General features: G+C 39.8%; 1 protein-coding gene across 2 annotated transcripts in view; it reads right to left on the bottom strand.

Annotated features, from left to right (window-relative positions):
• PLPPR5 (phospholipid phosphatase related 5) overlaps positions 1-14,002 on the bottom strand; it is a 72,698-nt gene that overhangs the window by 21,921 nt on the left and 36,775 nt on the right. For both annotated transcript variants that reach the window (XM_063300154.1, XM_063300153.1), the window contains exons 2-3: positions 10,482-10,614; positions 8,428-8,678 (exon numbers count right to left, since the gene is read on the bottom strand). In XM_063300154.1, coding sequence (XP_063156224.1) covers positions 8,428-8,678; positions 10,482-10,614 — 384 coding nt within the window. The remainder of the gene's footprint in view (positions 1-8,427; positions 8,679-10,481; positions 10,615-14,002) is intronic.

Genomic DNA, 14,002 nt, shown 5'->3' with positions numbered 1-14,002 from the left:
AAGAGACACTTTCACTTAAAGATAACTGACTAGGGGGGAATTAGCTGGCAGTGGGAGAGGCTGAAGCAAGAAGAGTCTTTTTCTTTATCCCATTCTCTTCCTCTCCTTTTTGTCACCTGACACTCTCACTTTTCTCTTTCCTGCTAAGCATCCTATTGAAGGAGGGACACAGCACTGGTTCCGGGTATTTGATCATTTCCTGATTCCTCTTTCTTGCTCTTTCAGTATTTTTTCTTCTACCAGATATATGAATGGATCACTTTCCAAAGAAAGATACCCTTCTTTCCTTACATCTGCTTAAGCTTTCAACTCCATTTATCCCCCTCCTTGCTGCAGAAGCAAGGGTAAACCATGCAATGGCTATGCACATAAAAGGGTAGATGGATGGCAGGGATTTAAGTTATGTATATGAAATTGGACAACTCGACAATCTGTAGGCCCTCAAATTACCAAACTACATTTTTGGACAAGATCATTCAAGTTTAAGAGAATGCTGGTTGAGATGAAAACCTTGATAAGACACATTACAGGGGGGAGATACCCAAAGACTGGTCTAACTCAGATTTGATGAGGGCAAGATTCATATTTCAGAATTTGCATTTTGTTAGTGTATCAACTTACTGAAAGGTTTAGAGTGTTCTTTACGTGAAACCAGATAGAGAAGCAACCTTAATGTGAGCAACAGTTCCATCTTTTCTAAGAAGTACTTGGTTAAAACAACAACAGCAGCAGCAGCATAAAACATCCTTCTTCCAATGTGGAACCTCTAGATATATTGGCTTGTAGCTTCCAGGAATCCCAGCCAGCATGGCCAGTGTACTGAATGGACTAAAGAGAACTGGGGGCACCAGGTGGGGCAGGCTAGCGTAAAGTAATAATGAAGTTTTGCAAATAGGCAACACCCAAGCTGTTGGGAAAATGCTGATTAGCAGGCGAAAGAAGTCAGTTACCATAGCAGCAGCCACCCACAGTAAGCAGTCACAAAAAAGGGGAGAATCTATTGTTAATAAAACAATATGCTAGGATATTTTAAAAGATTAAGAGTTAGAACAGATGCCAGAAACAGTTAAGGAGGACAAAGGCACATGAAACGTAACATTAATCATATCTCTTAATCTGAAGGCCATATAGATTGGGGGTGGGGATGCAGAGAAAATCCTGGGCAGGGAAGAGAAAGAGAAGGTATGTATTTATTTTCACTACTTTCACACTCAACGTCCAAAAAGCTTCAGGGTGACTCATCCCATAACAGCTGTGAGATTAGCTCAAGTGAAAAGGTTAGTCGCCAAAGGCTTGAAATTTCAAGGCTGAGCAGGAGTCTTCCAAGATCATCCACTTAACTCACTTCCCTTTTGTACAGTTCCAGATTCTAGCAGGTTCCAGATTCTCCTAAAGGGTTAGGAGACCAGGCACACCCTATCTATTTCAACTCGTATCAGTCTGCAAGTTCCCTGTTCTCTCTGAAGTGTTTCTGGCAGCCTAGAAGAATTGATGACCAAGTGATCCTTCTCTCCCTACATATGTAGGACTACCAGCTGCTCTCACCCAACTTCCTATCATTTAAACAGACCATTTTTGTATGTTGCAGCACCTTTCCTCTAGAACAGCATCTCTCCGGAGATCCAGAAAATCCCAACCCTTTCAAAAGGCACTGAAGACCTGGCTGTTCCTCCAGGCATTTGAATGAGGAGGTTAAGCAAGCTCTGCTGGCTAGTATGATTTTGTCTGTTGACCTTGGACAATTATTGGACCTTGGGCAATTATTATTGGACAATTATTATTGGATTGTTTTAATTGCTGTTTGTTTTTGTATGCTACTCAGAGTCACTGTGTGAGATGGGCAGCCATACAATTTAAATAAAATAAATATGTGTCTTAATCTAGCTCTCCAGTAGTCCCATGAAGCCAAATACACATTCTAAACAACCCATTTTGTTGTTTTGTTTCAGCTAGAGGTGTGACACAAAAATAGGATATTCACGTTTATAGGACCACTGTATATGATCAACAGGCTTGTCTGGCAGTAATTCAGTCCTAGTGGAAGTATTTCATGTCACATTTGATGCACTTTTGTAACACTGTTAGCAATAACACAAAAGTGGAACATCAGAAGCACTAAAGCTATTGAAGAAATACATTATAGAGATTTTTGAAAAAATATCACATGAATTATTTATTTGATTTATATTACCACCCCTCTCCCCCAATGGAAGAGTTGGTTGTTAGGGTGTTAACCCTAACAATTAAATAACTGTTCAAGCCATTCCTGTCTTCTTAAATTTTAGAGAATATACCACCAAAAAAACAAACAAACAGAAAGTCCTTGCCACTTTATCCTGCCCACCCATCTCAGCATTTGGAAGAATTAATTTGTAAGAGGGGTTTGGACTACAAAAGAATGTATGACAAACCTGCTTTGTTAGATCTGACTCATCTTTCATTCTTATTTTTACTTGATCTCAGAAGAGGGAAAATATTTTCACTGTAACATTCTTCTTTAAGTAACCAGTAGTAAAGACCTGTCGAGTATGAGGAAAATGGGTTGACAAGATAAAAGCAGTTGTAGCACAGTTAGATTAGTGGGACTGGAGTTCTGTGGACATGGCCATACAAAAATTAATGCCATTTATTTAATGACTGCATTGTTTGATGTTCTCTTTAATGAGACAAATACATTTTGGGGAAGAGGAACCCACATCCTCCTGATGTTCAGGAAGCTATTAAAGACCTGGCTATTCTCCCAGGCTTTGGGGCAGGGTGATGGTTGAGCCCCTGACAGATGGCTTTGTTGATAGGTTTGTCTTTGAGTCACTTGTGGTTTCTTCTCTATTTTGTTGTATTTTTATTCCTTTTTCAACTGTAAGCTGCCCAGAGTCATTAGGAGTCAGGCAGACTCTAAATAGTATGGACGTACAGTATGTATAAATAATAAACACCACTAACCCTTTTCACTATCCACAGCAGGAGTAGAGAGATTTTCTTGGACTATAACTCTTACCACCTCTCACCACTGGTCATTGCAAGGGCTGATAGGAGTGTATTTCCTCCATCTTTGATTTATATCAAGGTGCCAGTTTATTTATCTACTTAAGACTAGATATCTGCTGAATTGGGTAAAAAGCTATATAGGTAAAGAATGAGGGAACTTAGAAGTCCTTCTGGATTCAAAACTGTGGTGTGGAAGCAAAACTTTGCTTCAGCAACTTTGAATAACACATCACCTGTAAACTTACAACCAGGAGACAGATCTATTCCCAATGATGTATGCATTATTCACATTCTAGTAACATTAGACAGCTCTGCATAGTTGGAAACATTGGCTGATACTCACTTGGGGATACAGAGTAAGAGTATGGTTCTCCAATTTTGTGCCAGCTGCACTGACTGCGGGTGTGTTTTCAGCCTCACTTCAAAATTCTGGAATAATCTTTAATCAAGAGCCCATGATACCTGAAGGACCACCTATACCTTTACTGACCTGCCATACATTGGTTTTATTCATGCTGTTATTACTGATTATTTCAGTTTTAATGTGGCTTATTTTCACTAGTTCTTTAAACAAATATAAATATTATTTATGGTTCTATGGACTTGTTATTGATATGGGATTGAATTTTTTATATTGTAAGTCACCTTGAGATAGGAAAAATGGCTAAGCAGTACATTGAACATATATGTGAATTCCATTTACGTAGCTTTCAGCGCCACTCTATTTCCTAGATCGGGATCAAATGAACAGGAACAATCTAGTTTTGTACAACAAAACTCAAATTGTAATCATCTACATAGAGATTTCAATTTGTCTGGACTAAGGAAGTAATATACTTCTGGACATACCTTTTAAAAGACAATTTGGTAGTCATGTATCCATAGGTTGGGGTTCAGTTGTAATACTGACTGGCATGGGAGGTATAATTACTCACATTTTTTTAACCATCTGCTAAGGATGCTATAAATAAATCCTATATTTTAAATCCTGAATTGAGCAGGGGGTTGGGTTAGATTATCTTTATGTGTCTCCCAACACTATGATTTTGTGAATATAAGCAAAGTCTTTGGGAAGACTTCCCAGCCTAAAGTATGGTGCCTGTGGTTGCTTACCTCTCATTTATTACACCCTAATTCATGTAAAAGAGCCTATGAAAGAACTGTTCCATGTGCACAAATGTACACAAGCTCCCATTTGTGGCACAGCCAAGAAAAAGGGACTGATTCAGACATCTGGCCTTTATGTGTATTGGCCAGATACTAGACCAACTGTGATGAACTGAGTAAAGGGGTGAGCCATGACATGGGTATGTCACAACATAAATGGCCCTTCAACTAGCCAACCAGCACAATGCGTTGTAAATGAAGATGGTTTTATGATGCCAGTAGGAATTAATATTATCCATCATTCACCCTAATATGGGATCATTATTTTCTTATTACAAATATTTCTGTATCAGAATTGACATTAACTATCCCAAATAATTCTGATTGCTCTATTAATAAGTATAAAGTGAATTCTAAGAGCCAAACTATTTTTTCTTTGTTAAGATATTACCCATTATCTTTAATTTTAATTGGCATTAGATGTTGCTTTGATTTTACTTCCTGTCCTAAACTATCAAGTCAGGATAGTGTTTGTTTTTATTCTCTTTCTAAGGGAAAAAAAAACTTTATATGTATATATAAAAGCATATGGATCATTCTAAAGGTAGTCTGTGTTAATGTCACAGGTATTATACTATTCCTTCCAATACATTTTCTGCAAATAGCTTTTTCTTTAAAAGGAATTCATAACACTTTGCAAAATCCACATGTTGTCCTGTATAACTTTCATTTCCCTATACAATTTCCTCTAATAAATGTGTTTTAATGCAATTTTTAATATATGCTTTTTGTCTGAATTTTTGAACAGAGAACCATAGAAGCTACCACATGCTATTTATCACTTTTCAACCGTGTTTTGGTTGCTTATGCCATTTCAATCCCAAAGTGGCCATTGCTTTTATATCCCTAAGCAATTATGTATATAGAGATACATGTTTACATATTGATGCATGCATCTGATTTAATATGCAGATCTCTCTCTCTCTCTCTGGAATTATTATCTGCTATCTAATTCAGATGTATGATTTTCAACTTACAAACCTAAATGAAGCATGTATCAGACTAATGACGTGTAATCATGTTGTTCTGGATGCTTAAAAGACCCCCCGATGTCAACATCAATGTGGTCAAGTCAGCCTGCCAAGGTTGTTTTTCACTCATGCAGAAGAATTAGATGATAACTGGGACTCCACATAAAACCACATCAGCAGAAAAAAGGAAAAGATGTTGTATCTTTCTTTCTGCTAACCAAGCGTGAGCATTAATGGGGCAGCAGGAAGAAAATTCTCTTTGACAAGATAAAACATTCTCTGCTTAATTTGCAACAAATGCATGATCTTATCTCTCCTTATGTATTTTAGTCAATTATTTAAATTTGTATGAAAAACTAATTCAAAAATGAACCTAGGTGCAATGGTAAGTAATTTAAGCAAGATTTGCATGTTGTTATAATCACAGCAGATTTAATTACAAGTGATCCAGCATACTGTGCCAAATTCAGCCCTTGAAATAAACTGAGCATTTTCTCCTGCCTCTGGTACACAAGCCACAGACTTAAGATAACAGATACCTGCTACAGAGGCTCTGAAACAGGAAGAGCTGCATTTGTCAGAATTGTGTGGAATAGATCTGGCTGGAATTTCTTGAGCAAAGGATTGTTCTAATGCCAGGGAGCTCAAAAGCTTTTATTACATGCTCACGCTCCCTCTCTCACGGTTTCTCATTCTCTCTCTCTCTCTCAGCAAATGGTCATAGGCACCAAAGATTTTTGACTTTATCCATCCAAGATAAGATCTCCCATATCTTTACACACTACATACCCATAGAAATTGAAGTGGGAAAAACATTAGTAAGGAGTTTATTACCAACTGTGCATATTTTTATCAGTCTGTATTTACTATAGTTATATCCTGTGGTTCTTTCACCAAGGTTCTGCAGAAGTTTCCGAAACGTTAGGTATTGACAAAACCAGACTTGTTTTACAAGTTTTGCAAGGTTGTTACAGCATGGATTTTCAGATCATACCCTTGGACCTAACATACTCTTACTCATTCATTATTCTGCTTCTAGTGAATTCAATAATGTAGCTGTTAGTGAAGCGTCAAGAGCTTTCTGTATGAACTGTGGCCTGTTCTGTCACCCTATCAGTCATTTTGATAGACTGTCAAGGACTCCACAAATCTCCTGTAGAACTGCAGCCTTCCTTTCAACCTTGAGAATGCCCAGATAGGTGGGTCAGAATAATCTCAGCAGGTACCTTCTCCTACTTCCAAGATTGAAAAGAAGTCTTCCTAAATTGATACTTGATTGCCAACTCAGCCAACATAGTGGTCAAACAAACAAACAAACAAACAAACCCAGGAATTTGGAATATGAAAATAAAATAAAAAGTTTCCTTGCCTACAATGCAGTTGAATGGGCACACTTAAGCCAAAAGAAAAAGTTCTCTATCTTGTTTGCCCAGATCAACTGAATGGCCTGATAGCCAGACCACCAAGACTAGATCCCGCCAATGACAATAATTTGATACCAAAGCCAGCCAAAATCATAAACCCCAATGGTTAAAAAATAAAAAGTAAACAAGTGGCTTGATTAAAGATTTGTAGTTTACCTTTTTGTAGCAATGTAAGAACAAAGGGAAGAACAATGACATTTAAGAAAGCCTTAACATTTTAACAAAAGTAAGGAGAGGGTTATGTTAATACATGTAACTGAACTATCAATATTTTGTATACACACAGATAGCCTTTCACCACATTCACTTTGTCAGCTCACTGATCAGCTGATTGGCAGGCTGCCTTCTATCACAATGGGGAAGCTTTTCTGCCCAACACAACAATGCTATCAGGCAGGCTGCCATGAAGTTGGGATGACCGTACTGTATTTGCAGCAGGACACAGAGCCAACTGCAGACGGCCACACAGGCCCTTGAGTCAGATATGGGAAAAACTCAGCTCCACCATACCCAGATTTTTTAAGAGTGGATGGAGAAACATTCACACGGGATTCTTCCTTCTCTGGATATCAAGCAGAAGGCTGGATGAGATGGCCATCAAAGTGACCTCTACCTATGCTTCTTCCTTATCCTTATAACATTTAATGGATTCTTAAGAGGTAATTTTGTAATTATACTTATATTTGCTGCAAAGGAAACTGGAAGCTTCTTTCGATTTCTTCTTCTTTCTTTCTTTCTGCACTTTTTCTTTTTCATTCTCTCTCTGTTTTTTCCATTCTTTATTAGCTGGTGTTAATGTTCTTTGTAAAACTTTTAATAAAATTTATATATATATATTTTAAAAAAGCATTTAATGGTTTCTTGCAGCAGTGCTGTGCAAACCTCTGGAAGGATAACCTAAGAACAACTATGCAAAATTTTGAAGCCACTTTTTGAAGCTCCTTCACAAAGCATCATGGCTGTCCTTTTCAAAAAAGCAAAATGAAACTGTGGCATTGCTTTTGAAGCCTCCCCTGCTATCTGCCTATTGTATGGGCCGGAGAAAGCTGTCAGGAAAAACAATGCACTCCGTGAGAACATCACCTTGGTGTCCCACCAGGGAGAGTAACACTGCCTCGGTGTATCCTCAAAGCAAACAGCCTTGCTTCTGTGCCTTGCTGAGCCCAACATCACCTCCCCAATTCACAGTGCCTCACTGAGACAAATAAAAGCCACTTTGCACAGGGTTAATTATTACATATCATTTGAAGTTGAAACAGCAGGCAGTGCTATCAAAAAAGTAATATTTAGCCTGCAAACAGCTGTGTTTGAGATTTTAAGTGGTAAGTGGAGCAGTATTGCCCTCATTCTCTTCTCCAAAGAGCATGCATTGGAAATTAAGATCTTAAAAGAGAACATTTCAAATGAAAAGGAAAAAAAAAGAGTGGCCATTTGACTCTTAGCCATATTATGATACCTAAGCTATGAATCAGGAGAACTTAATACCGAAAGAGCCATGCATGAACCCAAAGTAGGGTCAAAAATTCTGTGGGTGGATACAAAAGCCAATATGCAAACCCTGGAGGAGAGAAATAAAGGGCCACAATGTCAGTCACGTCACCCTCCCCAGTCTGGAACATCTGTACAAGTGAAACTGACTTAAAAATGTTCCGAAGTCAACATGCCTGATACTCCTGTAATGATATAAGCCATTTCTTCATAAGTGACTTACAGCATATCATCATCTGGCCATTGCTGTACCTATGTAACAAGAATGAAGGCAGGTTTCACACTGCTGTAATGGTGGTTGGGCAAAGCTGGTGGGAATTGCCTACAAGAAGTTGAAGTCAACTGGGGAAAAGGCCAGCATCCTGAACACAATTGTCTGGTTTACTTACAGCCACGTACGTTGCTGCATATATACTCAGAGCTGCTTCTTTGGATGGAAAAGTTTTTCGGGCTTTCATGATAAGATCAGGATTTCCAGAGCAAGCCTCAGTGCCACTGATGAACTGTGTAAACTGCTGACATCCCAGAGCTGTGTAGTTGGGTTTGCAAAGTGCAAGGAAATGAGGCGCAAGATTCCCAGTTACTACTTGTCCAGCATTTACAAATATGTCTGTTGCAAAAAGTCCAAATGCATAAATGCCTAAAGGAAGGGAAGAAAAGGAAATAATTAATTTGCTATTGGTACCATAAAATATTGGGCATATAAACATGGTGAAAGGACCACTGCTAAGTGAAAATAGGAACAATATAGAACCTTGCCCTGTCTTTGAACATACCAATGCAGATATGCTTACCATAATCTTGATTTATTTTTATACATGCTATGTTTGTAACAGATACAATCACTGCTCCTCTCTCAAAACAGGTAAAGAAGTAATTGGTTTAAGAAGTTCTCACTTGTACCCCTAATATCATTTTTGGCTTGGTATTTCTTAATTAATAAGCTGCTAAGGGATATTTACGCTATATAATTTTTTTATTTTTAAATTTATTACTTGGGTAATTAAAGTATTAATACAGTAATAGAGGAGTGAATGTAATATCATTATGTGATTTGTCTTTTAGTATACTGCTGTATCAATTTGTTTCACCTGTTATTGTTCTTTTAAATTTGCTGGTCATTGACTGAATAAATACCTACCGACCTTGGTCCTCTCTCCCCCGGATTCTCCTACCATGGCAGTGTGCAAGTGAATATTAGGGGTGCATGGGAGGGGCTGACTCTTTCCTGGCAGGTCTCTGATCCTATGAAACTGTCTCTGCCCTATCCAAAAAACCTGGCCCGGTGCCACGAAGGCCTTTATAGATGATAACTAGTGCCTTGAATTGCATCCAGAATCTTACTGGTAGCCAATTCAGCTCATGATACAGAAATGTTATGTTGGCATACTGTGGTATGCATGCCCATAATTCCCTTAGCTGCTGCATTCTGGACCAACTGCAGCTTCCAAGTGGTCTTCATTGCTACAGTCCACACATGAGGCGACCAAGCATGCATGATTGTCCTGGTCCAGATATGGGTGCAACTGGTGCGCTAGATAATTTGTACAAAGGTTTTCCTGGCCTCCTCTGAGCAAGAGCTGTTCAAAGACACACCCAAAGTGTGTACCAGTCCCAAAGGGTGAAGTGCAATCCTTTTCAGGACTAAAGATGGAACCCTTTAGTCCTCTCTCCAGACTCGGGTGATCCAAATTCCCACAACTACTTAATCTTGCCACAGCTGAACTTACCACTGTACCTCCCTATCCATACCTGTACAGCCTCCAACACTGGGACAAGATGCTGACAGCATGACCTGGCTGGCCTGAGATCGAGAAATCATCGGTGTATTGATGATACCTGACCCCAAACTGTTGAATGACCTCATCTGGTAGCCTCATGCAAATGTTAAACAGGAGGAGTAAGGGAAAGGTTAGAGACTATATGAAAATGGCCAGAGTGTCAAATCCAGCCGTCTCTAACTTCAATAGCTCTGGACTAATCTCCAGCCTTAATTTTCCCCATGCCTGCACATTCCCTGGTAACAGTACATAAAATATCAGTCATTTCTGGCATATTTATCCAATGTGCCACAAATGCAACCAAAAGCCTCTTTTACTTCAACCGTGGTCATGCTATCCTATGCAAGCTAGGATCTCTACTCTAGAGACCACCTTGCTAACCAACATATTGTTGCTTGCATCTCACCAACTCAGAAGTAGATGCAATGAACTGACACAAACTGAGAATGCTGGTTTTCCAGTGGCATCATTTTGGCTTCAATCATAGGCACTCAAGAGCAGGGTTTGCTATTAGAGGCAGTCTTGAGAGTTAAGATTATAATTTTATATTTATAGGGGAACCATAAGAACCCAGAGAAAAATTCAATTGAACAGGAGGTTTATATTACTGAATTATACTCCCTAATGCATGAAGGTTAGAAAATAACACCCAATACTCTTACCGAGGAACCTGACAGTCCTTCGCACCAGTGGGTTTATATAGCAACAGTCTCCAGTTAATATTGTTTTTTCTTGGTTTTCAAAATCCTGTGTGGCCATCCGTAAGCAAAATACTGCAGTTTCTCCGACAATAATCTTGAAAGGAAACAATAAAAATAAAAGGAGGCATTAGATTCCATAAAAAGAAGGCAACACTACAATATACAGTAGATACATTTAAATCCATTCACAGGGGAAAGATACCATAAGCCTCATTTCATTTTTCAGAAAAAAATTAAAGCAGGACCGAAGCCTAACTTCACCCTTGAAAGGGGCTGTGCACAATACACAGAAAAACCCAAGTAGAGAGAGAATGGATTATAAGTTCCTAGGGTTCTATAGAAACCTAGTGTTTCACCATAGACTGTGATTGAAAAAATTAAATGTTGTTTGAACTTTGCACGTTGCATAGTGCTAGCGCTCGCAGTGATGGGAATTTTTATACACCATGACTCAGCTGCTGGCCTACTGCTTTGCTGTTGTTGTAAACATAATGCAGATTGTGTAGGTTAGAAATAAATTGTACAGATAGTCCTTGCTTAGTGACTGCCTTGTTCAAAGTTATGATGGTGCTGAAAAAATAACTTTATGACCAATGCCCTCATTTACAAACTTTGCAGCGTCCCTCAGTCACACATTCGCCATTACAGTCAATATGCATTTTCCTGTGCCCAACCTGTTGTTTTTCTTTTTTTTCCCCCTTTGCAGAGTGGAGAGATTGGAGAGGAAGGGATTACAAGAGAGTAAGCAGACACACAATGGGGAATACACATCGAAAAGAATGTGGTGGCACCAGCAGGCCTGAGCATGCTCAGGGCTGGGAGCCACAAGTGCACTATGCAAACAGCCCAGTGTATTTTCCATTGTGTACTTGCTTACTCTCTTGCAATCCCCTCCTCTCCAACAAATGTAAATACAAACATTAATTCCCTTCCCTTCATTAATTAATACATAATTAATTCCCTTAATTATCCCAGCACTGGGGTGAACATTCCAAAGGGCCTGGGAGGGGAGAAAAGGAAAGCACAGTCACGGTCATATGATTTCCTACTTAGCAACAGCTTCGCTTAGCAACGGAGTTGTTGGTCCCAATTGTAGTTGCTAAACAAGGACTACCTGTAATGTGTCATGCCCCCAGTTGATGAGTGAGCCTCAGAAGAGGAAGAAGACCAAGAGAAGACAATTGGGAGTAAGACTGTGCAATGTTTCAATTCCACTTAGGTGTTTTAGATCATGGAGGAGCATGGTAGCAGCTGCACCTCTTCCTAGGATCACTCAGCTGTTGCAGGGAGGCGTCTGCTGCAGCTCTGTGTTTGTCGAAGCAGATGCAGCTGCTTTAATGAGTCACTGCCAGATCTGTTTTCATGCTTCTGTTTGTTCCAAAGCGTCTCTTTTGAGTCAAAATGCAAGGAACTGCACAGAGCCAGTGGGGATTGTCCCAGGCCTAGCAACAGTGCTGAGAGGGCATCAGACCCCACCACCCCCAACTGTAGACCTTGTGGCTGAAACCATAGTTTATCCAGCCCATAGGAGGACACCCATCTTCGTGTGAAGAGACAAACAGCAGGAAAGCAGAGGAGTGTTCAGTTGCATAGAGGAGCAACTGGCATAGTCATATCTACTTAGGAGCAATCTGGTGCTGAAACGCAGGACTGATCAGTGGCCACAATAAACTTCCTCTATTTAAGATCCCAGGTGAATGTAGTATACCGTCAAAGCAACTTATGCAACAGCCCACCCTGCACTTTCCTCTGAACTATGTAGTAGCTGACTCTTGGTTATCTACTGTGAAAGTAGTAGATAACCTACCAGTGCTATGAAACTTCCTTGAAACCTTAACCCTTGCTTGACCCTGTCTTGCCCCATGAACTCCAGCTGCAATAGGGACATGCTTCCCTTTGAACTCAAACTATATTAAAACTAGGCCCATGCCTGCTGGGTTTAGGAGTCTTAAATTGTTAATTAACCAACTCCAGCTGGGGTGGGCATGGGGAAGAAGGTAGGTACTGCTTTATAAAATCTAGGCATCTTACACTGCAAGCTAATCTGTCCAAATGTGATCATTTTATCTGGCAGCAACAAAAGGAGGGGAGGCACAAGAGAAAGGCCACAACTTTAACTGTTGATATGTGACTTTTCACAGGTTCTGGATCCCCATTCCATACTTAGCCAGCCTCTCAGCTGGCTACTTAATCTTTCTGAAGTCGCCTGGCTAGGAAATTTCCAGGAGGGGACAGGAGAACCAATCATGGGCTTCCCAGCCATCATTGGGAGTGGATAGGTAGAGAATCTTGGAGCCTTTGAGCTTCTTGAGACCTCCCCTCTACTTTGGCGCTTTTCTGGGGAATGCACATCATTACCAATCTGCTTCCCACCATTACAGATCTGGCCTAATGCCCCATACGCCAAGGCTGCCCCCTCCCATGATGAGAGTGATTTATACACAGATGTATGCGTTAACATAAATACAACAAAGGATGAATGGATCAGAAAGCACTTCACGGACCTTGTGAAGACCCCATTTAAGTACTTTGGGGATGGATTTGAGTGAAGACCAAATGGCCAGGTTCATCTGAGCAGCCCTGTCCTCCCCAAAGCTACTTGGTTCCCCAAACAACTTCTTTTAGCACAGTCCCCTTCCATTCAGACATTCACAGCCTGGATGCCTGCCTGCTGCCTTCCACCAAGTAAAAAGAGATCTCTTAGTTAAGTCGTGGTTAACTAGACTGCTTGCTTGCTTTGCTCAAACAAAACATCATTACAGAAACTACTCTGGTGATACCTCTGTCCAGACAGACTTGCCTTGCATGGGCAGTGACCCAGAGAACAGCAGATAATCAAGTGGGAAAATGTCTGTAAAGCATTCTGTTTTCCCCACATTATTGAACACTCAATACTTTTTTGTGGCTAAAATAAGCATTAGGGATAGACATATGAAATCTAGTCCAGGGAGCTGACACCTCAAGACCAAAGTTAAGTTTCATTCCCAGTTGATGAGATTCACTCCATCTCCCTTCTTCCCAAAGAACACAGTGTGACTCAGACAACCTTTTCTGGTATTTCTTCCTTGCAATAAGGATGAGGAATAATACTAAGAAAGTAAAGGTAGCCTGCATAAGCTATAGGAAAAAAAATCAGAATTTTATATGAGGGCAATACCTTTATTAGGTATAAGCTTCAAGTTTTCCAGAACTCTTCATCAGGCAAGATGGTAAATAAAGCTAGTAAACAAATGGGCAGAGAGAGGGAAAGATCAATCATCACTGAAGTCATCAAGTTTTCCTTTAATTATACTCCTAAAAATTCATGTGGAAGGAGATCATTAGATTCCACCTGATGGTGAGATCATTTTTTGAATGTCACCCATATCTATCTCTGTTTTAAAGTGAAAAGGATGACAAAGAACTATGGGGGAGTAGGGCAAAAAATATGGATTGAACTGTCATGGCTACTGGCACTTTACAGGTGCCATGGCAGAATGGAG

Source organism: Candoia aspera, chromosome 3, assembly GCF_035149785.1.
Source record: "Candoia aspera isolate rCanAsp1 chromosome 3, rCanAsp1.hap2, whole genome shotgun sequence".
Taxonomy (NCBI): Eukaryota; Metazoa; Chordata; class Lepidosauria; order Squamata; family Boidae; genus Candoia; species Candoia aspera.
The sequence above is the reverse complement of the archived record's forward strand: the minus strand, read 5'-3'. Positions and strand labels throughout refer to the sequence as shown.